At 30.2% G+C, this 25,807-nt stretch overlaps 1 protein-coding gene across 1 annotated transcript in view; it reads right to left on the reverse strand.

The window, feature by feature from the left end:
• Window positions 1-25,807, reverse strand: part of LOC118183666 (proteoglycan Cow-like) — a 57,793-nt gene that overhangs the window by 17,092 nt on the left and 14,894 nt on the right. The window contains exons 4-9 of the mRNA XM_035353264.2: window positions 23,138-23,240; window positions 15,988-16,256; window positions 13,052-13,223; window positions 11,762-11,847; window positions 11,525-11,641; window positions 777-983 (exon numbers count right to left, since the gene is read on the reverse strand). Coding sequence (XP_035209155.1) covers window positions 777-983; window positions 11,525-11,641; window positions 11,762-11,847; window positions 13,052-13,223; window positions 15,988-16,256; window positions 23,138-23,240 — 954 coding nt within the window. The remainder of the gene's footprint in view (window positions 1-776; window positions 984-11,524; window positions 11,642-11,761; window positions 11,848-13,051; window positions 13,224-15,987; window positions 16,257-23,137; window positions 23,241-25,807) is intronic.

Below are 25,807 nucleotides of genomic sequence, written 5' to 3' on the forward strand. Positions count from 1 at the left end.
TATCAGTTTCATTCTAGTCATTATTAACATTATCATTATCCGGTTCTTCATCAAAAAATCTTTGAAGGGTTTCTTCTAATGTAAGATACCTCATTCTAAGCATTTTTAAACAACCAAAACATGAACCAGAACATCGAAAGGAATGAGTGAAAAAGGAGATTGACTACCCGTTTCCTGCTGACATTACGTCAGCGCAACACCTGTTTTCCCTTGCTTCCCAACACAAATATAAACATCTGACTGATGTAATGTTCTGATAAACGGTGACCTTGACTAAAAATAGATCACTCATAAAGACGGCGATTCTTTCGTTAAATATTTTCAGCAAAAATACCCGGTAGAAAATTTTGATTAAAGTATGAGATTAATTATTATAAACAAAATGATTGTTGAAGACAAACATTTTTTTACAGAAATAATCTTCATAATATTCCCTACACAAAAAAGGTATAAAATATCTTAGGTAGTTATATTTATATAAGCATTTATTTTGACCGTTGTGTCGACGCAACACCAGCGGCTAATGGGTTAAAAATGCCATTATTGATTTTGGGATCAAAATACATTATTTACTTTTCTACATATTGATGATTTCTGAACTGAAGTTAAATTTTAAGAGAATTATAGGGAAGGGGGGGAACTCATTTACTCTTATATACTCGTATATTTGAGAAAAGTAAATTGATTTTTTAACATTCAAGAGCACTTTATGCAAGCTATGATTGAAGTCATATAAATTATGGTAATTGACAAGAACAGCAAAATATAAAACTTACGAGATTTATCGAAACAAGAACACCATTCATATGGACTCAAAACAAGATCTCGCTCAACATCACAGTCTAAAAGATAAGGTCGTAAGCAATGTTCTTGATCATCATTTTCAAGGTCATACAGTTCTTGGAGAGATAATTTTAAGTCTCCATCAGTATCTAAATGTTGAAACATCCAACTCACTTCAGGTTTACAGTCTGGCAGTTGAGCTAATGATAAAATTACATATGAATGAATACACTGACTGAACATACAACATATTTTATCTAACTTTTAATAATAAAAAATTTTAAAATACAAATTAAGACACCTGACTTTAACTTGACAAAATTTTAATATGCACATATTATTTTTACATAAAATTCTCAAATTCCAACAAAATTCATGACTTATTTTATATTAGTTACTTCTGAATTATAAACACTTATGATTATAGGAATTTTCTAAGGCATATCTTATAACCTGAAAGTTACAGTAAGTGTTAGTCTACTAAATTTTGTATGAAATAAAAATGACTTACAAAGTAACATTTAAAAAGCATGATTAAAAAAATTATTTAATTCTCATAGAAATTTTAGAATATAATGTTTGAGAAATTTTAAATTTTTAAAATTTAGCCATTTTTTCTTACAGAAATAAACAAATTAATTATTTTCAGTCAGTGGTATTCAAACTATAGGTTGTGATGCCAAATGGGGTCTGAAGACGGATAAAACTCTTTAACAATCTAAATTGATTGTACATAACTAATGCTCAAAGCTCTTAGTTATATACCACTGATTGGAGTCGCACTGCCATAATTTTTTTTTGAGTCATTCCTATACTCTTCTGATCAATATTGATACAAATAAAATGATGTTTTCACACACCAAAAATGTGCACTTGTAATCAAAAAGAAATTTACAATTAAGCTGAAATAAAATTAATTAAATAGCTTTCCCAGCTGGCTGGATGCTTGCTTGTTAAGCTCTGGTGAAGAATGACTCAAATAATCAGTTATTTAACCATTTTCATCACCTAGAACTACTCAGAGTACAACATATGGAGTTAAAAATATTACATAGCATGATAGGAAGGGACAAGTAAATACAAATATTCAAGCCTTCTCCAGAATTTGAATGTGGGTTCAATGATATCGTAGCTAGCACTGTTAACCAATACAGTAAATAAGGTGGCTAATTAGCTAAATTACTGAAATTATGCAGTTTATTCTCTGAATACTTTCAAATATATTATTCTCTTTATTATAAACGAATATAATCCAATATCACAGTTCCTATTGCTAATTCTTAACAACAATATATGTTTGAGGATATAACACATTACTTTTTATACTGCCACTAGACTGATAATTTTTTTAAAAAACAGAACGAATATTTTATCAAGTACTTTTATGAACAACTAAGGAATAGGGAAAAAAATAGGTAATAATTATATCAGCTAATTCAGCAGTGCTTTCATGTACAATAACGTCTTACAGCCTTTTTTTAAGAAATATGTTTTTTAAAAGTTTTATACAATATATTAATTATAAAGTATCACATTTCACTAAGGTGGGCAAATCCATTCTTTTTTAAACTGCTCTCTTAATATGAAAGTACCAAAAAGAGACTCACACATTTGAGAAGATATTAAAATACTCCTTCGCTAACATATTAGATGATTTTTTGATGAGCTCGGTTTCATGACAAATAATAATATTCTCTTAACAAATGCAAACTTCGGAAGTTCCACTGAACCTATTATAAAAATTCTAGCAGAAACTGAAAGCATTATAAAAGAAATAATTTCTTAGAAATGTATCTGTAATAAAGAATTTAAAAGAGGAATATAGAAAAATACATCCTTAAAAATTAATAATCAAAAACACGATACATGATTGATGCTAAATGTGCAAATTCATGGAATTCTATATAAGTAAAAACATATGCCTAGATAAGTTATCTATAGCCCATGTGTACAGGGTTTCATTATGTACACAAGGATTTAAATCATTTTTGAACATAAAATATAATAATTAATTTACATCCTAAAAGCACCACTTGACACTTTCATACTATATTACTTTTTATTTTAACCCTCTGACTACGAACGAAACATATATGTCCCACTAAAAGTTTAAAAATTACTGCTGGGTTAAAAAGTACTTTGAATCTCCTGAATGTTGGGGATCATCTTCCAATAGTTGGAAAATTAAGATGCTGTTGTCCACACTAATGAACACAGAGAAAAGAACACATACGAGTTGCTCTACGTGTAATGTTGGGCTATGCAAAGAATGCTTTATCCTGTACCATATGATGTAAAATCTATTTCATATAAAGTTTTCCACAATAATAGGTGTGTTTATAATAAGTCGATTGCTACGTGTGGGACATATGTATCGCACTATTAGCTACGGCTGCAACATATGTGTCCTAGCCTTTGGCTTTAAAACTGTTTGCCCAAAAAATTCCAAATGCTAAATTTACCTTACTTATGACATATTTTGTTTACTTGGATAGAAAACGGGGTAATTTTTTTAAAAATTTCTAGTCAAAGGGTTAAATGAAATGCGAAGGGCTTGGAAATATCACTTAATTGAATACTTTTACTCAAAATATTTTATTTTAAATAATAATAATAATAAAAAAAAACTGCAAACCAATATACAACCCACTGCATTTGGTTACATTAAAGGTAAATCATATTTATTTCTAATAAATTTATAAGCGATTAACAAACACTAAAACATACTTTACACATTTTGCTGCATTTGCTAGTATAGAAACAAAAGGTGTGGAATTCAATACTTAAATGTGAACACTGAGTGCATTTTGTACTTATAGTATGTACAAACAAAATAATAATCACTGTTCACCAATAATGTGGCATCTCTCATGAAATATGCAGAAACATAGTAATTATACAACTCTCACAATTCTCATCATATTATAATTTTCACTGCAGTAAATTCAACACTGTCATATGTCATAAAAAGCCACAAAAATTATTGTGTTTCATTGTCTAAAGCAGAGATTTCCAACAAGATTGGTATTAAGCTAATGCAATGCAAAAGCTTAATGCAATTTTGAAGGGGCTAATGATGATCAAGGGGTCGATTGGGGAGTGATAGTCGAATATGGTGTGGCACTTGATTGCTACGATCAAGATCCTATTGATCACAGTAATAATAATAATAAAACTGATAAATAATTGTTTATTAATATAAAGTTATATCATGAATTCAGAAAGGAATCATAAAATAAGGGGAAAGACACTAAAATTATTTATAAACAATTAATAATATTTTTTTAAAATATATAAATTTTTTATGCAGTAAGTGCAATATTAAAAAGAAAAATGCAAAAACAAACATTAAAAAAAAAAAAAAAAAAGACACAAAGGATGCAAAACTAGAATGGAAACTACGAAATAGGCTAAATTTTTTTGACCCATGTGATTTAAAAATTACATCAAGCAATTTCATGCCAAATATTAAAAAATTGCATCAAATGCAGCCATCAATAAGGCTCAAAATAACAGTCAACATATCACCACTGGCAACTAAGAAATTGCAGCTGGTGAGTGAGATACAATAACCTTGGAAATTCAGAGTTAATACTTTCCATAATTTATTTTCATGATTTTTATTTGTAACAGGCTACTTTCTATTTATACTTGTGCCATACTTTCGGGCTCCAAGTATAACATTCATTTCCATATTACATGGTTTGTGGTTCATCAGCACATAAAATGCTTTAACAATGGATTCCTGGTTTTGTGTTCCATTGTTTCGTGCTGATTAATGCAGTTGTGAAGTATTTTGTGAACTTCTGAAATATCTTACCAAATCTTGTAGTAGGTACTTACTGAAATTACGGGTGTTTATTTTGCTGCATGCAATGTTAAAATGTATATGTGTATGATACTTTCAACATGGTCATTGTGACTAGTGCCCCATATGGTACTTCACTGATCAAGTTATGATAAGCGTGTTTGCTAGTGAATTCCCCCCTCAGCAATAACGTCCTAGAGAAATAAAAAAAGTGCCTTGTTATTTTTTAAGAAAACAGATTTGTCACGTGTGTCGTGAAATGTGGCCGTGAATGTTCTAAAAAGACTGTGCTAAGTGAATGAAGAAAACATAAAGGAAGAGGTACTGGTATCAATTGTAACAGTGCTTAAAAGGGTGAAAGCAAGAAGCAATTCAGTAAGCAGTGGTGCGATGAATTTCAGTGGTTATCATATGAAAATGGTCTCACTTGGCACAGATTGTGCACAAAGTATCCAGAAACAGCAGGTAAATACTCAACTGCATAATGTTTCAGTGAACCATTAAAATTAAAAACTTTCACGGTACACAAATGAACACTGATTGCTGTAGAAACTCCAAAGCTCACACCTTCAAGCAGTGTGCCTACGAAAAATGGATAAAAGACTGTTTCAGTACTTAAAACTATTTAACACAGCTTATAATATTGCAAAGCACAATAAGCCATTTTCTGATTTTAAAAATTCAGTTGAGCTGCTTAATAAATTTGAAGTAGGAGATGCTCTCGGCAAATATCAAAATGCCAAACAATGAAGGGAATTTATTTCTTATACTACACCTGTTATCTGCAAGTCACTGCAGAAATTTTAGATTGTATTTGTGTTAGCATCCTTTTGGGTGCATTAACAAATAAATCAAAAGAGGAATAACTAATAATGTATGTTAGATAGATAAGAGATAAGGCTACAAAAGAGTCTTCTTTTCAATTGTACCAACTGACTCTCCTTCTGCATTAGGTTACCATGAAACTTAATATAGCAAACTGGAAAACCTAAGAATTAAATACGGGCAGAAACTGGATAGCAGGGCTTGGAATAGATGGAGCTGCAAACATTTTTGGAAGAGAAAATGGACTAGCTGCCATGTTGAAAAAGGACATAAAAGAGTTTGTAACACAACACTCTAATGTACACAAAATAAAGCGTGTTTGACTCAGTAAGAGGCGCAACATATCTTGATGAACAGGAAAGTAAAGTTAGTACCCTCCTTGCTTTGTTAAACAACTATGATGTATTGATTGTTCACTAAGAAGTGTCAAATGAAAAGGGAAATAAATTATGCTTGTGCGGCCAGATGATTGTTGAAATGAATAGAAAAACTTTCGATCTGTCTTAACTTTACATTTCTTGCTAGATTTTCTTTCTCTATTCAAGAAACTTTCTCTAGTATTTTAAGCAGGGTAGAGATTTGTAGTTATAGGGCAATTTAAAAGTTGAATGACTTGAAATCTAAACCAGGCATGTATGAATAATAGTTTGTCAGTTCACGTACTATTAGTGGGAAGTTAAGAAACATCCAGCTTTCAAATACTGATTGCCAAATTTTTGATGACAAGCAGAAAACAATTTCACATGGAATAAAATACCTTAAAAAGGTTCTATAGGAAGGGATGTTATAAAGCCAAGTGCTGTCTAAACACTTTCAAGTGGTCTCGTGGCAATTTGGAAAGTTACGAAAAGGATGAAATAGTGATTTTGTACAATCACTTTGAAAGATATCAGTCATTTCAAACTCAGTCTTCTAAAGAGTAAAACTTGAAAATAGAATTAATGGTATGAGTTTAAAGTTTTAGGATAGGGTGCGGAAATACATGAACTGCTTTTTACAGCAAATTCACACAAAGAAAAATTTTCTCTTCTCAGCCAGTTACTGTTAATAGTCCCAGTTTTAGTCAAATGAATCTCATTAAGACCGATTTCAGTGCATGCATAAACAATGCGAGACTCAATCTTATGATGATTGAATTCGAAGGGCCTTTACTAACAGACTTTCAGCCAAAAAGACAGGGTTCATGCACATTTCTGCACCTGGAAATTTAAGTACTTTTAAGGATTACCAAAAATGTTAAGGACCTATCAGAAAATAGGAACTTAATAAACTAAAGCAATTATCTATATTCAAACTTCATTTCTGAGATACCACTTTTGTAATTTTTAAGAATAAAATAAATCTGCAAGTAAGATGCATTATTATTAAACATAATCTAATACTTAACTTAATTATAAAGCAAATTCATGAGTAAAATCAATCATAATTTTTTTCACGTAATTAACCTTAAATTATAAATTTCCTTGAAACGTTTTACACATATAATAGTACCACATACTTTACAGAAGATAAATGAATTTTTACTTAAATTTTACCAACAGTTACTTTTATATAGTTTTTTTTTATGCCTCATTTTGTCATGTAATCACTCAGGAAAAGGACACAAAAGATTGGCTGTTTCCAAAGCTGCTTGCTTAGAGACAGAGAGCGCTGATCAGAACAGATATGAACACCTGACACAGATATGGTTGGCAAGTGTTGAAATTTGGCAGCACTTTCTCAGATACAGCTAGTGTCATAGCTTCACACAGATTTGCTGGAGTTGTAACCCAATTAATATCATTATTTAATATAAAGTTTAGAAAACCTGCCAAAGCACCAGAGCTTATAGGTTGTTTTGTATTATTTAAGTCTCATTAGTTGCAAGGAATAAAGTTTTATGTTAATTTTTACATTTTTGTACTGTATCTTACATTCACAATAATGATTAAGAAAAGGTAATAACTCACCTCAATAAAGTGAGCAGTTAATTATAAATAATTAAATTACATAGTTAGATAGCATTAGTCTTAATAGACTTACATGGTTACAATTTTTTTTTTATTTCTAAAAAATATCCATTAAAAGCCCTAAGAATATGTCTAAAATGATATTACAATAATTAATACAAGATCTTTAAGTTTTGTAGCAATAACAAACAAACAAATATTTATGCGTCTTTTTTTTTTTTTTTTTTTTTTTTTTTAATTTTGAAACTTTCCAGATATTTTAGCTAACTTAATCAATTTCCTTCTGTTTAGTATCTTTTCTAAGTTTATTCCTTTTAATAATCAAGCCAATGTTTTCACTAGTCTTTGCTTCATCTCCTAATCTGTTTTAACAATGTACAATGTAATGTTTGTTGTACATTGACACTGTGCCAAAAAAAAAAAAAAAGGGGGGGGAGGACAGTTTTATATCTTCCGTTTTACTGCACAAATTGATGAAATTCAACTTGTGTGTTTCATGTCTCGAAAGCGTGATTTAGGATATGTATTAGATTTATATACAGCATTATTCTAATATAGGTATTTTGACACAAAATTGGACTTTTTCAGAAACAACATGCCAATTTTTTTCCATATTTCGATTCTACAATTCAAATTATGCCAAACTGCCAAGTTTTGTAAAAATCGCATGAGTAGTTTTTAAAAAATTAGCTCCTCAGTGTTAAGTCAGTTTGGTATATATTTATTAATCTCTCTTTTTTTATTAAACTTATTTAATTCTTCCTTTCACATTTCAAAATTTAGGTTCATTCCAAATAAAATTTGTCCATTTTTTATGATTTTTAAAATTTGTATTTTTAAATAATTTTTATAAATTTTTTGGAAAAAATTTTGAATTATAATTTATAAAATTTTTACCATAATTTTAAAGTAGATGTATTAATAAGCAAACCTGCAAAAAAAAATTACAGTTTTTTATTCAAAATTTCCGAAAATATACATGAATTTATATAGTGGCATGTTTTGAAATTTGGCATATTTATTAAAAGCAATAATAACGTCAAATATGGTTTAGGTACTTTGTTAAAATTATTTGAAAGTAGGAACGATGGACTTTTTGCCCACTCCTGTGCAATGGAAGGGAAAGAAAATAGGTTGCCATATATTAAGAAGTTTGGCAAGTGAATTATTTATTGCATTTGCGCTTTTGCAGCTGAGGATGATGGTTCGGTAAAACCATCGAAACTAGTCCTGAGAAAATTTGAAAATATAATGCTGATTTTTGTTGTTTAACTACTAAATTAATATTTGTCCGGCGTGTTATTGTATTTTAAGTGAGTTATTCTTGGCGCAAACTGAAAAAAATTTGCCAAGAAAAATTTTTGAATTTCTCCATAAATTTTGCACCAAATTTTACAAAATTTAATATTTAGGTATAATTTGAGTTGTAGAAATGAAATATGGAAAAAAATTGGTATGTTATTTCAGAAAAAGTGAGATTTTGTGTCAAAATACCAATGTTAGAACAATGCTATATGTAAATCTAATATATATCCTAAGTCGTACTTTCGAGACATGAAAAACACAACTTGAATTTTGTCAATCGGCCCAGTAGAATGGGAAATATAGAACTGAGCCCCCCTTTTTTTTGCGCAGTGTTTTGAAGAATAGTACTCTTTCTTTTAGGAAATAAGTTTCTTCAACGAGTTTCCTCTTCACTTTAGAATTTTCAGATTTAATTAAAAGATTTCCATTATTCTAAAGATGTGCCGTTACATAGACTGTATAGAACAAACTACTACTTTTATTTCTTTAATAATATGAGTATTGAGAATTAATATAAAATAATATAAAATCAGAGACAGTGCCAGAGTCACTGTGGCAGAATTTATAGAATTTTGTCAAGCAACAAAATCTAAGGATGGCAAAATTCTCAGAAATTTGACAAGGCACTGAAGTATGTATAGTGGCCTGAGACATACCAGATCAATTTTTTAATAACTTGGCAGTTCAATTTCTTTTGTCTGCTTCAATGCCTGTCTCTAGTGGAAGGATAAGAAAATAAAGGGAGAATAAATATGCTAAAAAAGAGACTTCTGAGATCAAAAGGAGAAAAAGAATTTTGGAAATTGTGCTTCATGTTCATAGCATTTATTACTTTGTTTATTTTCCAGAGTCAAAATATTCTTAAATCACAAAAAAGAAAAGTAATGCCATCAAGATAGGGCAAGAGAAAATAAAAATACTTTATTTTTAATGCTATTTATCAATGCTCAAATCAAATTTTAATGCTCGTAAAAAAAAAATTTCTCAAAATTTGTGTATCTCCAAATAAAAAAAATTTCATACAAACTGATATTATTGAAATTGCCAAAATGTTGTAAAGTTGCCAAATTTAGCATTGCATAATAAAAGAGCTCATACCCCCAAAAGGAAAAATTTGTTTCTGATGTAATATTTTATGAACTGCTTATTCACAATTAAAGAAATTATTTCAAAACATTAATGTTTCAACTAAGGCAGGCCTTTGTGCCTAAAACTTGAGCATCCACCATTTATTTTAAGTAGGAAAGAATACAAATGTTAACCCATCAAATACATATTTGTTAACACGCTGCCAAAAATATTCCTCCAAAATGTTAAGTTATACTCAAAATGGCAGTCATAAAAAAACAGATATAAATGTCAGATGAGCAAAATTAAGGATCATTTGCTGATTTTGACCTGAAATTAAGCACTTTTAAGGACCAAAAATGGTTTCCACTAAATTTAAGAACTTTTAAGTATTTTTAAGTACCATACAAAAACCCTGAAAAAGTAATAAACTCTTTTTTTTGGGGGGGAAGCAAAACATCCAGTTGCATTTAGCAGTACAACCAAAAAGAATGTCTAAAGCATAAGTTGGGTGAAGATGATGCAGCTGAGAGACCATGTAAATAGTTAACAACAGTTTTACCACTTGGCTGGTGGTGGGCTATTGACATAAAGTTTTAAAAATAATTACTTTTGCTTCATTAAAAATGTTTGCATAAGAATAGCATTTGTGGGAATTTCAACTTACTATTTTATTGCAAAGATATCTACAGCAGAAGCATACCACTTGCTACGGGCAGTTTACAGTGAATATGCTCCATTGAAAGAAGCTTGCAAAAAAATGGTACCAAAACAATGATTTTGATACACATCGGAATGAGAATGGGAAATAAAATTTGAAAAAAAAAAAAAAAAAAAGTCAAGATGAAGAATTAGAAACATTATTGGTTGAAGATCCTTGGTAAATGCAATCTAAATACGCTGTAGCATTTAATGCTACTCAATCATGTCTTTTTTAACATCTTCATGCATTGGGAATAACTTGAAAGCAAGGAAATTAGATTCCATACGAACTGAAACAGAGGGACATTGGAAGCTAAGAAGCCATATGCAAACTGCTGCTTCAAATACAAAAAGGAAAAGGTTTTTATTTTTCTTTTCATCAAAATGTTTCTGGAGATGTAAATCATGGCAAGAATCTTGAAACAACCAATGGCACGAGTGGATCAAGATGAACCATTCAATACATTGTGATTAAAAGCACATAGTTTATTATCAGCTGCTTCAACCGAGTTAGACAGACATTGCTGAAGGTTGAAAATAGCAGTAAATCAATTTGAAAAAAAAAAAAAAAAGCAGTGAAGCAAAAACACTAAAAATATGCCAAAAGACGCAACAAGATTATTTTCAGCACGGCAGTGCTCATTCATACATTATAAGGAAATTCTTGAAACATTTCATTGGGATGCTTTGTTCCACTCATCATATTCACAAGATATTTATTACCATAATGATACTATCAGATAGCTATTTATTTTAATCCATGCTACGCAGCCTATGAGTTCTTACGATGATATCACAGTCAACTGACTGACTAAATTGTTTTAGACTTCTCCCTTCATGAAATCTACTTACATACCTATCTTCGCATATGGGTGAATGTTGTTGTTCTAATGGAAAATACTCTGAATAAATCTTTCTTTCACCTTGAAAACAAATACGTCTTTTATTTACATGAAAAAGTTCACAGTCATATTTTTACATGCAATAATGGAATAACGCATGCTTTTCATTATTATTAAGCATATGCAAGTACTGAAATATATAAGAGAAAAAATAAATCTAACAAATATAAAAACAATCTTACTATGACTCAAGCGGAAAGAGCGCCTACGGGACTGACCTCGACGATGATCAGCCATAACAACAGAAAACCAATCCAAAAGGCGATCTCCCATAGCTTTCAGTTCATTCTCATTGCAACCTTGAATAAAAATAGTTTCAGACATTAAAAGAAAGCAGAAATTACAAGTATGGCCTTTCCATTAGGGAAAAGAATATTTTTTTTTATTTTTTACAATACATAAAATGAAGTAAAACAAACTTTTTTCAACAATAGGTGTAGCAACAATTTTAGCATTCTGTTTGGATGGTTTCTGCATAGTGTCAGTGCCTGCGGTTGTAACATCCCTGCAAATAAAAAAAAAATCATATGTAAATTTTTAGATCAGTTACAAAATAAGTCATAATTAGAATTACTTAAAAATACTTTTAAATGCCTACAACATTTGCCTTCACTTTTCTTTTTTCTGGTTAATTTTATTAAAATACACTTTTACCAATTTTTATGAATTATATTAATCACAATATTTTAAAGCAAGATCTGAAAAAGGATCTGAAATAGTTACAGATTTTCACTGACTTCTTCAGTAATCCTTATAAAATAAATAAAAATGACGATTTTACAATATTTTATTGATATAATACATTATTAGTAATTAATAAAAAAAAAGAAAAGCATCTCTTGCACTTATGGAAAATGCAAGTGAAAAAGAGATGCACATTATTAAAACAGTGCTTACAGAAAATGCAAATGAAAACGAAATGCACATAATTAAAACAGGCAGAACACAGCCGATTCATATAATACACACACACATTCCTTTTGTTCAATGAGAAATTAGATAAAATTAAAAAGCTTTACAAATTTCAATGCTATATTTTATACTATATTTAATGCTAAATTTCAATGCTTATCCAAATTAAACTTAATTAAAAGAATACACCTATTTTCTTACTATGCGCACTCAACTTGATTATCCAAATGAGAATTATCCCTGTTATATTTTTCCTCTTCCTTTTTTCAGTTCCGACTATGAAACATGACATTTCACTAACCATTATTTTACTAATGGAAAAATTTTTTCTGAATAAACTAGTTGGCTTCTACATATGGATAAGCAGTCCCACCAGGAATGAAATGCATTTAAAAATAATTCTGAGGCCAGTACTTGAAATGCTTACAAACTTTTGAAATAGCTTGTGATTTTGATAGAGCAAATTTCATACATCAGGCTTAGAAATGAAGAGCTTTTGGATGTGCCTGATAAAAATAAAAAAAGCTGCTCCCAAAAGCTCAACTCTATTCACACCAAAAGTCTCACAATCCATACTTTGAAATTACTGATGATAACTGTGTAATTTATGTTTTAATAAGACACCGATAAAAGTTAGATAATTTATTACTCATTTTCATCATAAATCCTACCACTTATTAACAAATTAAATAATAATGAATAATATACTTAGTATTCAATGATACAAAGTATTTATTGCATAGAAATTTAAATAAATATTATTTAATAATTTACAGAAACTGATAAAATATACTAACTTGCTAATCTGTGTTTTTGAAGTTTCAATTAGTTGACTAACTGAATGTGACTTCTTTGTAGATTTATGAACTGAACTCGGTTTTTTAACAGTATTCTGGTACTTGTTCATGTAACGATTCCAACGATCTTTCATTTGCCATTCCTTATTTTTATCAATATCACTTTTTATACCTAGAGAAGTATCGAAATAAAATTAATAAGTTATGATACTAATTACATCTAGCACTTTTTAATTCCAGTATTTATATATTTGGACATATATATTACCAAAGACCTGAAATTCAACCTTATATTCACACCGGAAACACAGACACAATTGCCAATCAAATGAAGGCTTAAAACTAATACACACAGAGAAAATGCTGTTATGATACAACATCATGTGAAACAAACAAATCAAGGGATCAAAATATAAGTACACAAAACATTACACAAGAATGACCACGATGAAGCATACTATTTTCACACTTCCCTTAAATAATGCTTTGCAGATGGGTGTGATTTTGAACATTTTTCAATGTGTAGCAGGCAAATTCAACTGCTGTCCATACTGATCAACTTGATAACTGATTAATATTATTGAATGCTATTGATATGAAGCACTTAAAAGAGAAAGACTGAATACTAAGCATATATATATTTTTTGGGGGGGAGGGGGTAAAAATAAAAATTTAAAAAAAATCTGTTTTACAAAATAATTATTCATATTTAATTAAGGAATGGCAACATTCAAAGTAATCTTCTATAAAAACATCTTACAAAAAATGAAAATGTATCAGGTTCACCACATTTTTTAAGAACTATGTATGGGCAACACTTTTGAGTGAGATGTTTTATTTCAACAATACTGACTTTTTCTAATTTATTTTTGCAGTGGTCAGCTGATAACCTTAGATTATTGTTTTCACTTGAAAAGAATTTGGATGCAAAAGGCATTGATTCTTGATATTATTGCAGATTTTAATGCTCATTTGCATCGAATTGCATAAACATATTTTTTTGTATCTCAGTAGTTATTTAGATGTTATTTAGATGTTTATACACAAAACAGGAGTTAAATAGGCACAGTTTGTCAATAACATTACAACTTGCTTTTGCTATTTCAAAGTTTTTTTCTATAATATCATAACAGATACATTGATTTTCATGATCATGTCGCCTTCAAGTAAATGTTGTAGTCAATAAGATAAGAAGGCTTTTTTAAAATTTCATCTGCTTTCTTGACTTTTTTGGTAGTTTTGCAAAATGCACCTGAATGAACATTCACAATCAATCCTGATGTATTTTTTCATTTTTCAAACCTGCAATAAACATTACATTCAGAACATTTCAGTTTTGGGATATAAAATAGGCAGCTGCTAAATTTATTCACACTTACACTAATCCCAGTTAACAGTAAATCTCACAAGCAAATCTACTTCTTGGTAGATTTGTTCGTGAGATTTGCTTTGAAACTGCTATGCTGGATTTCATTTAATGATTAAAATGCTGTTTTCAAATAAAATTTCCAGTCATAGAAAACAAAGAATTCTAAAGTACATGAATATAATATTCCCATGCATATTTTTGTACCCTTATTAAAAAAAGGGGGAAAAGAGAAAACTTTAGATTATAATCTACCACAAAGCTAATAAAAGATTTAAAAATTAAAAAAAGTACAAGGATTATAAAATTTAAAAAAATTTCAATCAAATCTTGACATGCAGATTTCAGTTTAGCCATCAAAACAATTTTAAGCTAATCAATTTTGGTAACTGGTTAAGAATTAATACTCCCAAAATTAAAATTATTAGTCAAAATCTTATATTTAAAATAGCAAAAACAAATGTTAGAAAAAAGGTTTGCTATAATATTACTTCATAGTAAATTTATGCCACATTCATTATTATTTATACATGAAGACTTGTGTACTTATTTACTAAAGAAGAGAATTATTTAAGACATAACTGCACTTTTATATTATTATTTGTACTAAGTTCTTCACAAATATTTTCTATTTTACAAGGTCACAAAATCTGTGAACTGAAAACAATAAACATCTTGAAGAGGTTTCCTCTGAAGTGTTTAAAAATAATATGTTAGGCATTAGATGGAGGTATTTAAGTGAAGAACTGAAAAAGATGGTTGCTGAAAAACACTATTGGGTATGTTGTGATGCTTGAAAGCTTAACTTCAATCATACCTAGTTGCTAATAAACATTCTAAAGACAGAATTTAAAGATATTTCACCCAGAACCTTTTAACTGATAATGTAAGTATATGAATTTTTACACAGATGTACTGATATAGAGATACATAGACAGAATGTATTAAAATGAGAATACATAACAGTACTCATTTTTGCAAATTAACACAAAGTTTGGGCTTTAAAACTAATATTTCAAAATAAATTATTAGTAAGAAAGTTAAACAATAGTAGTAGAAAGTTTTGGAGAAAATAATCACATGAAAATGAGACAATTTATTTAAATTTGGATTATAAATATTATTCCAGACAGATAAATTAACCTGGATATATACTTTTATTTTAAGACAAATATTTTTATTTTGGTTTAGGGGAATGATATATTTTATTAAAGAAGGAAAAGTAAAAAATCACATACGTTTTTATATCTTGCAAAAATAATTGTAATTTTGTAAGCATAATTTGTAAGACTCCTTTTATTTTACAGTTAGAAAATTTTCCAAAAACCTTTAAAAAATAATATTTTTATGATTTGAAAAGTTTAAATGAAACATATTATAATGGGCTTGGAAATTGTATTGTAAATAGTTACAGTCCAATTTCCCAGTTACTTATAAGGGAGAAATTTAAATGTATAATTTTTTCATAATTTAAACAACTATAAATGGTTAATATCTTAAAAAAACAATAAAAAAAGTACATTGCCCTTGAATAAAGATACTATAAAATGAGGTGAAACCTTTTACTTACTTTTGCAGGGACAAAACCCTTTACAGTTGACTTTCACAGAAGCTTTGTGCATGCAGTTGCGAAATTCCAAACGACAGACTGAAGAATATGTATGATTATCAGATCCACAAACAAATTCTGGTTTTAAAACTGGACAAGGTATACATGGATTTTGAGATTCATAGTTGGAATCCTCCTTTTCATTTTCTTCTCCTTTTTCCCAGAATACGTCATCATTGTTACGATCCTTACTTTTAACTTTTTTTGATGCTGCGAGTTTCAGCATGTTTCTAGAAATTAATTTTTTACAATAAAATTTAAACTTCAAGAATACATTATTAACATTATTGAAAGGGATGCATTACAGAAAAAAAAAATACATATTGATCCATAGCTTTAGAAAACAGAAATTCAATATTATTGCAATAACTGATTATACTAAAATTAGATTTTTTTAAAAATGTAATTGCTTATAAATATAGTATAGCAAAAATTATTAACAGTAATATACTATGCCTTTCAGATATGATCTATGAATGATTCGAAAAATGATTATATAATTTCAGAGCATCTTATTGCTTGATTTAATACTCTGCACCATTATAAAGCATCTTCTTCAGCATTCTGAACATTTATCAGTTCTCCAAAATTGTTTGGTTGGATGCACATCAGCTTCAATGACCATGTTTCAGCCTAACACTACATGCTAAATTTGGCTCAACACTATGTCAGCCTAACACTACATGCAAAACTTCATGCTAAATTTGGACTATAACAAGGACATGACATATAGGTCCCACCTACCTATATGTAAGAGACATGGTTCTGCATATTGCTTGCAGGGTCTTGCAGCACTTCAGGTAACATGCAACATTCAGAATTGCTAAGTTCACATTGCACAGCAGAAATTGATGAATAAAAATCTTAACAGTTTCAGATTATATATGAATGTCTTAATGTGTATATAGGTACATGCATGCATACATATCTAAGATATAATTGGCGACCTCAAAATTAACTATTTTAGATTTTATGCTCTCATTCTTTAATTCAGCTGTTCTCCGTAATTCAAGGTCTTTCCATGTTACATAACGCTGCTTGAAAAAGGTAACGAAAACTAAAATTAACCAATCGCAGCTTCAAGTACTTTCTGCATCTACTAGGTATAAATACAATGCAAAACAATTACATCATTCCTTTTCCTAGCTTCTACCCTGCAAACAACTCTGCTCCTCTTATGCTGTCCTGTCCAAAATGCTTATGTGGTACTTTTAAAACCCGTGTACATGGAAATTTTGTTCTCATTATGATTAAAAAATATCTTGTCTGCAAAAGCATGATTTTCGATATGTGCAAAAATAAAGATTGGTGATCTGTCAAGATCCAGTTTTGTTATCTTCATCAGCATGCCTTAACCATCAGCCATGATGGATATTGAAAGCTGTTAAAAGTACCAGTAGCATCTATGCACTTAAAATACAACATATACGATAAATACAGTACAAAGTCCGTAATACGGACGTCCATTATCCGGAATAATCTATAATCCGGACCTCAAAACCACAAACTTTTTTTTTTTTTTGTATGCTTTACGCATGCACGTTGGGAGGATGTGTCTCTAGAAATGTTAAAAAATCCTTGACATAGTTTATGGCCAGCTACCATATTTCATGGTGAGGACGATGATGATGATAGCCGCAAATTTGAAGGTTTATGGACATTACAAACTAAAGGTGAAATTTTCCAGTTATTGGATTTTGTAAAGAAATGTGGAAAAGTGGTAATAATGAAGATGATATAATAGAAGTTTTCCATTGCAACGACAATGCCCCAATCATCAATCAATTAATGGATGACGAAATCTGTAGTATGGTTCTAGATCCAGAAAATAATGCTTCTGATAGTGAAGAAAGTGACAGAGAGGTTACAGAAAATGAAAAAATTTTGATTGACAAGTTAGTCAGTATTCTCGACACATCAATTACAGGACTTGAACAGTGGAACTTTGTAACTGAACAAGAAATTATGTCTGTTTATAGAATTAAAGAGAAAGTATTAGCACAAAAAATGAAGCAACTTAAACAACTTACATTGAAAGAAATGTTTAATAAAGTAAACAAATAAATATTAAGCTTTTTTTTTTTTTTGTAAGTTTTAATACCCTTTAGATCATAATTGCTCTTTATTTCATTAATTATGGTTTCATATTTTTAATTGTATAATTTCTGCATGCCATCTTAACAGATTTAAATTGATGATCTATAATCCGGAAAAAACCCTAATCCGGAATCGCCGAAGTCCCGACGAGTCCAGACTACGGACTTTGTATTGTATTAATTTGCACCATACTGCATAACTTTAATACTAAATAATGTATATCATTTTAATTTGAAATTTCTCAACTTTTATTTATACACACTGCACAATATAGAAAATGTAACATCATAAAGATTTGGCCGTATAAATATTCAAATTTTAAGAAATATGCATGCCATGTAGATGATATAAGATGCAAGTTTGGTCACATGATTATGACAGAAGATAAAAGAAAAGGAAATGGTGGATACACCAACAGCTGCTACTCTCTGCAGCTTAAAAAATCCAGTATTTTAAAAAGTTCAATGAACCAGAAGACACATGTGAATAAACAGAGCCTTGAAAGAGACAACGTAGGAAATTCTGCCAGACAGATGATTTTACAAGGGTTTATGTATGGCTAGTTAGTCTTACCATCGTATCATGGCTAGCATGGACAAATGCATAAGAAGAGAAAAGGTGGCAGCCCCACAATCGACTTTTTGCAGAATGTGCAAGGAGCTTTGGATGCTCCTATAACTGAAAGAACAGTTTCCTGACACTTGACTGAAAGCAGCTTGCACACAAGCCACCCTCTACGAAGACTGCCATTTTAGCCAAATCATCGATGCAAAAGACTGTGATGGTGCTGTCAGCAAGCTACTTGGACTACTTGGAGTGGCACAATGTAGTATTCAGCAATGAACCTTGGTTTTGTTTTTCTGAATATAGTCACTGGATAAGAGTCTGAAGACGCATGGGACACCTAACCAATCTGACTACTCTTGCTGAACACCACATCGGTAAGCTATGAAATCGTATTTTCCAGCAAGATAACGCGACACCACACAAGGCATTTGCTAGCCGACAAACCTTGTAACATATTCCATTACTTCCTTGGCCTGTGTTGTCCCCTGATCTTTCACCAATCGAACAAATTTGTTACATGATCAGCCATTGCTTGTCTGCTCTGCCCCAGCCATTATCAGAAGACTAACTTTGGAGGAGGGTTCAGAGCATATGGGCTTCCATCCGTCAGGACAATAGCCACACACTAACTGAATCTGTAACTTGTAGGGTTGCAGCTTGCATCGCCGCGAGAGATGGTAATACATCTTACTGATTCCTTGTATATATCATCATTGTATTAACTTAGCTTTGTATAAGCAACATAACTTATTTTCATATGCATGTTCTGTCTGTGAACATATTGACATCACATTCTACCCAGTCTTTCATGGTGTTGTATTTTCTATGTCGAGCTGTATTATATGTAAGATATAAAATATGTTAATATAAATTATAACTTAAATTAGCAATAGCTCTTTAATGCTTAGTTTTAATTTGGGTATTCCTTTTATCTATTTAAAAAAAATAGTATTAATTTTTTCTGAACTGGCCATTTCGGTACTAAGAATTTAACTCTCATAAAACACTGGTAATGTAAATGAAACTCAAACTCAAACATAAAATAATAATTTTACAGCATTACTTATTCCCAGTCATATTGAAATCAAAATGAACTTATTTTGAATTATGATTTCATTCTGAACAAAGACTGCTGCTTGCCCTTCTTTCAGAAAACAATATAAAAAATGTAACTGCTCTGGAACAGGCATAATTAATGTGCTAAGTTTTTGTTTCCACAAAATGTTTAATTACAATAAAACAAATATGACTTATATCCGCCATGACTGCATCTCATTGCATTTATATGTTTCCCAAGTTGCTTCTTCCTTCCGGATGTACTATGTCATCTTCAACATCTATCTATGTCATTCCCAAATTATTACATCTAATTAATATTTCCCCTAATAACAGAAAAAAGACACAGAAGCCTTTTTACAGAAAAAGCATTAAAGCAGGAAAAAATCAAGGGAAATATAATTTTGGAAAATACAAATCTTTTTTCCTTTTTTAGAATCAATATAAATATTTGTTCAGGGAAGTCTTTTGACAAGTATAAAGGTTTTATACACGCATGACTTATTTTGAATAATCAAAACAAATTAAAAATTTTCATAACATATTAATTTCTAAAATTTTTCGTATTTCTACATTCTTTATAACAATATTTACTATCAAAATATTTAATATTTTTTATATTGTACTCAAAACACTATTTTATATACATTTTATGTATTAATATTTCATTCCTTACATTTACCTCAATTTCAAAATTCAAATTTTTAATCTCATTTCTAATTAGTACAATAATAATTTTCAATAACCTTTCCTAAATAAAATAATTTTGAAATCTTTAAATTGGTTACTTAATTTTAATAAACACAATTCTGAAAAATTAAATTTTAATACAATAAAATTTTAATCATTTTCATAAAAATAGTACTAAATTTTTAAAATCCAATATAATAAGAATAACATTACATATATAAATTTCAAAGTAATGATAGTTTAATAAATTACTTATTTCATAGTAATGAAGAACATTTAGCATACATTATTAACAAAATAATATGAATTTTTTTAACAATATTTCCTCCTTTTTCAAAGCAGTACAATCAAACTTTGGCAATGCTTCACTAAATTTAGATGCAAAATTAAAAATCTGTAGCATAATTTTCATACTTGCACTTCTGAAAAAGAATGTGATTTAATTTAGCTGATAATATAGCTGAAGTGTAATAAAGAACCATAAAGATCAATGCTGCCTGCTAACTTGATTCATTTGTGAATATATTATGATGGATGATTTTCTTTTTACTAACTTAAAAAGCATAAGTAGATTGCAAATTTAAGCACTAGAAAACCACCAGCAAAACAATTTTTTTTTCCCTTGATACTACTTTCGAAGAACTTAGAATTCCGGTTAAACAATTTAGAACTTTTAAACTTGCAATTTAATTCAGCAGAATAACTGTCATTCAAGCAGGGACCATTTTCACAAGCTCGTCATGCCAGACTTTAATTAGATGTGATGAACTGCAAATGATGCAGAGAGATGTTAAAGCATACAAAGTAGATGTAGAATGAAGAAGAAACTTGGAAGTCATATAGATACAATAAGAAGCAGTCATAGCAGATACTTAAATAATATTTCTTTTTATTGCAGTTAAAAATTCTGTGGCCAAAAATACATGGCACATTAATTGTGCTTGTTCCAGAAGAGTTATGTCTTTGGTATTATTTTGCAAAAGAAAGAAAAGCAGCAGTCTTTGTGGCAACAGAGGTAGAAGTGAAAGTGCCTTGTATTCAGTATGTAATCTGAATTCAGAATCAGTTTCAGTTTCAATGCATTTGATTGGATAGTTAATAATGCCATAAAATTATTATTGTCTATTTGCATTTTAGTTTCATTTATGTCATCAGCATTATGTGAAACAAATGTGGTATTGATTAGTATCCAAATGAAACAGTTTAAAAAAAGTTATTATTATTTTTAGAATAGAGAGGGGAAATATCCAAATTAAAATTACGCACAACGAAGCTAATTTAAATTATAATTTATATTTATATATTTTTTACCTTACATATAAATATATATATGCCCCCCACACAAGAACAACCTCCTTAAAGTGGAATGCACTCTAGCCATATGCAAGTTAGAAATACACAGAACATCTTTATTTCCTAGAAGTATACTGCAGTTAATCAAAATAGCAACTGTAGTAATATTAATGACTTTGTTAAAAGCCACAATATTGATCTGCAATAGAAGAATAATTTTATTTTAGGAATGACAACAATCCTAGAGTTACTTAAAGCAATATCAAGTATCTATCATCGAACATGTACCATTGACTAGCATGTTAAAGCCCAGCAAATACTGTTATGCGTATAACAGCGAAACAGCATGACTGGGCTGCACAGAACATCTACATTGATATAAAGTCATTACAAGGCAACAGCAACAAAGGCAAATTTCAGGGTTAACAATCGGGACCCAAAAATGTCTGCAAATATACAGCACAATGCATGCTGCAGAATGCAGGCAATAGAAATTGACATAGTACTCATATTTAATGATGCATTAGTAGAAACAGTATTTTGCCTCATTCTGAGAATATTAACACAAGACCATTGCAGATTTGTGAGTTCAGATGAATACATTTCCTGCAACACTTGCCAGATGAGTGGCTACAATTTTTACTTCAATAAGATGAAATCAAAAACTATCATGCCAAGAAGATTTCATTTTAGGTGGTACTGGATCTGTGACTGCACAAGGAAGATAATGAAAAATATTAGATCCCTTAATATATACAGAGAGAATGATGAATGGAAGATAGGATTTTGGGCACAAAAGCAGATGTGATCTCCTATTCAAAACTTAAAAAATGTACATTGTATAAATTCATTTAGACTTTTTTTAACTCGTTTTATAAATTAAAAAAGAAAAAGTGTTGATAAATACCAAATCTTGAATAATATTATTTTATATTCATAAATTGAAACCAAATACTTAACAGATTGCATAAAACTCCCTTTTAGGGGGAAACTTTGCCCCTGTCTGAGAATCCATGTTATATAGAGAGACTTTAGCACCGCACACGACATGTAGCGAACCACCCATATCAATTCCTGGCTTTTGTTATAGTACATTTATTTCAGCAGTAAAATATATAACCCCATCAACACATAATAGGTATAGATGAAAAAACAATTCCCTTAGTTCGAAAACACCCAGTGGCATGGCATGAAAGCTATTTGGATGTATATTCTAAATGCCTGCAAAGCTTTCGAGTAAAGTATCATAGCCATGATTCTGAGTTTGATGTCTTATGTGAATTTATGTAAAAAGTGTAGCTTCCAGTGATCTTCTAGCTTTGTCATTCGGAACATACACGTTTCAGGCAAATTTGAAAACATAACTTAAAAACAATTGAAAAAGTTAAATTAAAAATCAGCTACTTACTCCTTTGCACTAAGCTTTCGTTTGCTAATGCAAACAGCCACATCATCATCTTCCACGAGACAAACCTGATGTGGTTTGCACTGCAGATTCTTGCATAAGTCATCTACATAAATATGCAACAATGTTCATATTAATGTTTTTACAATTTTATTCACATTAAAAAATTTACATTTGAGGCTAACAATTCATTGGCTATGTTTTAAATCTATCTTCAAAGATGTTACAGAAACTCACTGATGCACAAGTTTTTCTACACATAAATGTTTATTTATCAGTATACTTAAGAGTACTTGATCACATGTATATTGTTCTTCCTTCACACCTTTTTATCACTCTCAGAAAGTTACCAAGCTAATTGTTACAGTGTTACAAAGTTGGATATTAACCCATTCACGGCAGGCACCTCTGTTACCGAAGCGTTCTCTTCGGACGGCGTGTTAACCAGATACGCCATCTTGTGGGGACGGGCTATTTTGCGCTGCTAAGCCTAACTTTAGAAAAAAATTTGTATAAATTAAATTTGTCATCCAATTGTTCCAAATTTTGGTACATTACGAGAAGAACATTCAGGTAGTTGTCAGAATTAAATTTAAATCTTTATTGTTATATTTTACTTAAAAATTTTATAAAATACTCATTTTAGAACAATATAATTTTTCCTTTAACCCACAATTAAATATATATGGAAAAATATCCAAACAATCGCAGATTTTATTTAACACAACACATAATTAAAATTTAAAAATATTAAAACTGTCTTTCATAAAAATTCAATGTGAAAACAATGAAAAGGAAGCGATATTTCAAAAAAGAGACAGTGTATGATATTCTTTGAAATATGGGTGTACGCAAAGTCTAACGTAGCAAATGTCACAGGAATAGAATATCAACAAATTTGACTCATTTAGCATTTATGTATCTTCTATGGTCAGACAGCGCTTTTGTTTTGCCATTAAAAAAAACAGAACATCATCAAAAGAACATTAAAAAAAAAAAAACTTTCGCTAAGCCATACAAAATATTCGTCTCAATGCCGGAAAAATCTAAGAGTAATAAAAAAGTCTCTAATGATAGAACATCTACTCCACTATAAGGGGATAAAAAATAAAATAAAAATTAAATTAATAAATTAAATTAAAAAGTATTCCAGAGCATCCAGAACATGTTCATTTGTTTATATGAAATGACACAGTATGAGCCATCACGTTACTCAACACAAACAAATTAGCATTTGTGTATAATCTTACCTATTTCGCAAAAATAAAAAGTACCTCAAAGCATCCAGAACACCTGCATTTGTTTATATCAAATGAAGCAGTTAAAGAGACATTACATTGCTCAACACCCACCCACGAATCTCCCTCTCATTCCGAAACAAAATACCAAGAATAAAAAACATTGCATAGGAATGAAGGTAGACATACTTAACTTTTCGATACATTTCCCCATAACAGACATAGAGCTACATCTAGTGGCAACAAAAAATACGAATTAAACGTTCTATCTAAAAAGTCAAATGTGGTACGCCCAGTCATAGAGTGAATTAAATGGCGATTCAAATATGACACAGCCGGCCGTGAGGTAATGTTTGCTGCTGATGCACATATGACATGACCGTACTGAACGAGTTAAAAAAAAAATATTCCTAAAAAAAAAAAAAAAAAAAAAAAATCATCAAATTATTATAAAAACACATACTTTTATAAAAGAAACAGACATTAAGGCTAACGATTCTTTTCATAAGCTACATGTATAAATTCTGAACCTCAAATACATCCTATTTTTTTATGCTCTTCTTATGCAATTCTGAGGATACAAACACTTCTGTAACCCATGTCATGATCAGGTTTCTAACACAATTATGTTTTCAAATGAGTATTGCTTGTCTCAACCTAGTCATGGTATGCAGTAGTTCTAGCCTTTGGGATTACAGTGAGGAAGGTCATATACAGGGTGAATCTGAACAAGTGGGCAAAGAAATGTGACAGACAGAAGGCAGCTAAAATTCAAGGGTAATAACACAGTCTGGTTTTGTTTGTAAACAACGGTAATCTGCGAATAGTAAATATAGGTAGAGGTGATTTAATATGTATTTAATGGGCTTGATCTGCCATGATTAAGTTATATGAGCAATATCCGTCACAGAATGTATGGTCAGAATGCAAGCTGTGAAAAGGTAATGGGTAGTTTTCACTGTCACATTTAAAGAATTAACACAAGGATGAGAAGAGATACTTCAGAAAACCTTTTATTAACAGAACATGCTCATAGAAATTGCTCAAAAGACCTTCTGCTAGCTGTAATAGAGGCTTCACAGGTGCCGGGTAGTTATTGATACTCATTTGCAAAGACACCAGGCATTTCCCAAAATACTGCCGGCAACTCCAAATACGATGATCCTGGTGACTAAATCCATATTGGTTTCAATGGGGCACTTGTAGATTATGCTTTTCGTATGACCCCACAAGAAGCCCAAACACGAGAGATCCGGTAATCTTGGTGGCCAAGCTATGGGACCACCTGGACCAACCCACCACCCTGGAAATTTCATGGTTCGTATAACCAGCAAGAAATCCTCTCGGCAATTCATGGTAGAAAATGCCATTGGGTGGAAGGACCGATCCTTTCATACCATTCAATTATAATGCCACCTAGCGGCTCGCCATTTGC

This window comes from Stegodyphus dumicola, chromosome 11, assembly GCF_044657685.1.
Source record: "Stegodyphus dumicola isolate Sdum_Otavi_A_Nest chromosome 11, ASM4465768v1".
Lineage (NCBI taxonomy): Eukaryota > Metazoa > Arthropoda > Arachnida > Araneae > Eresidae > Stegodyphus > Stegodyphus dumicola.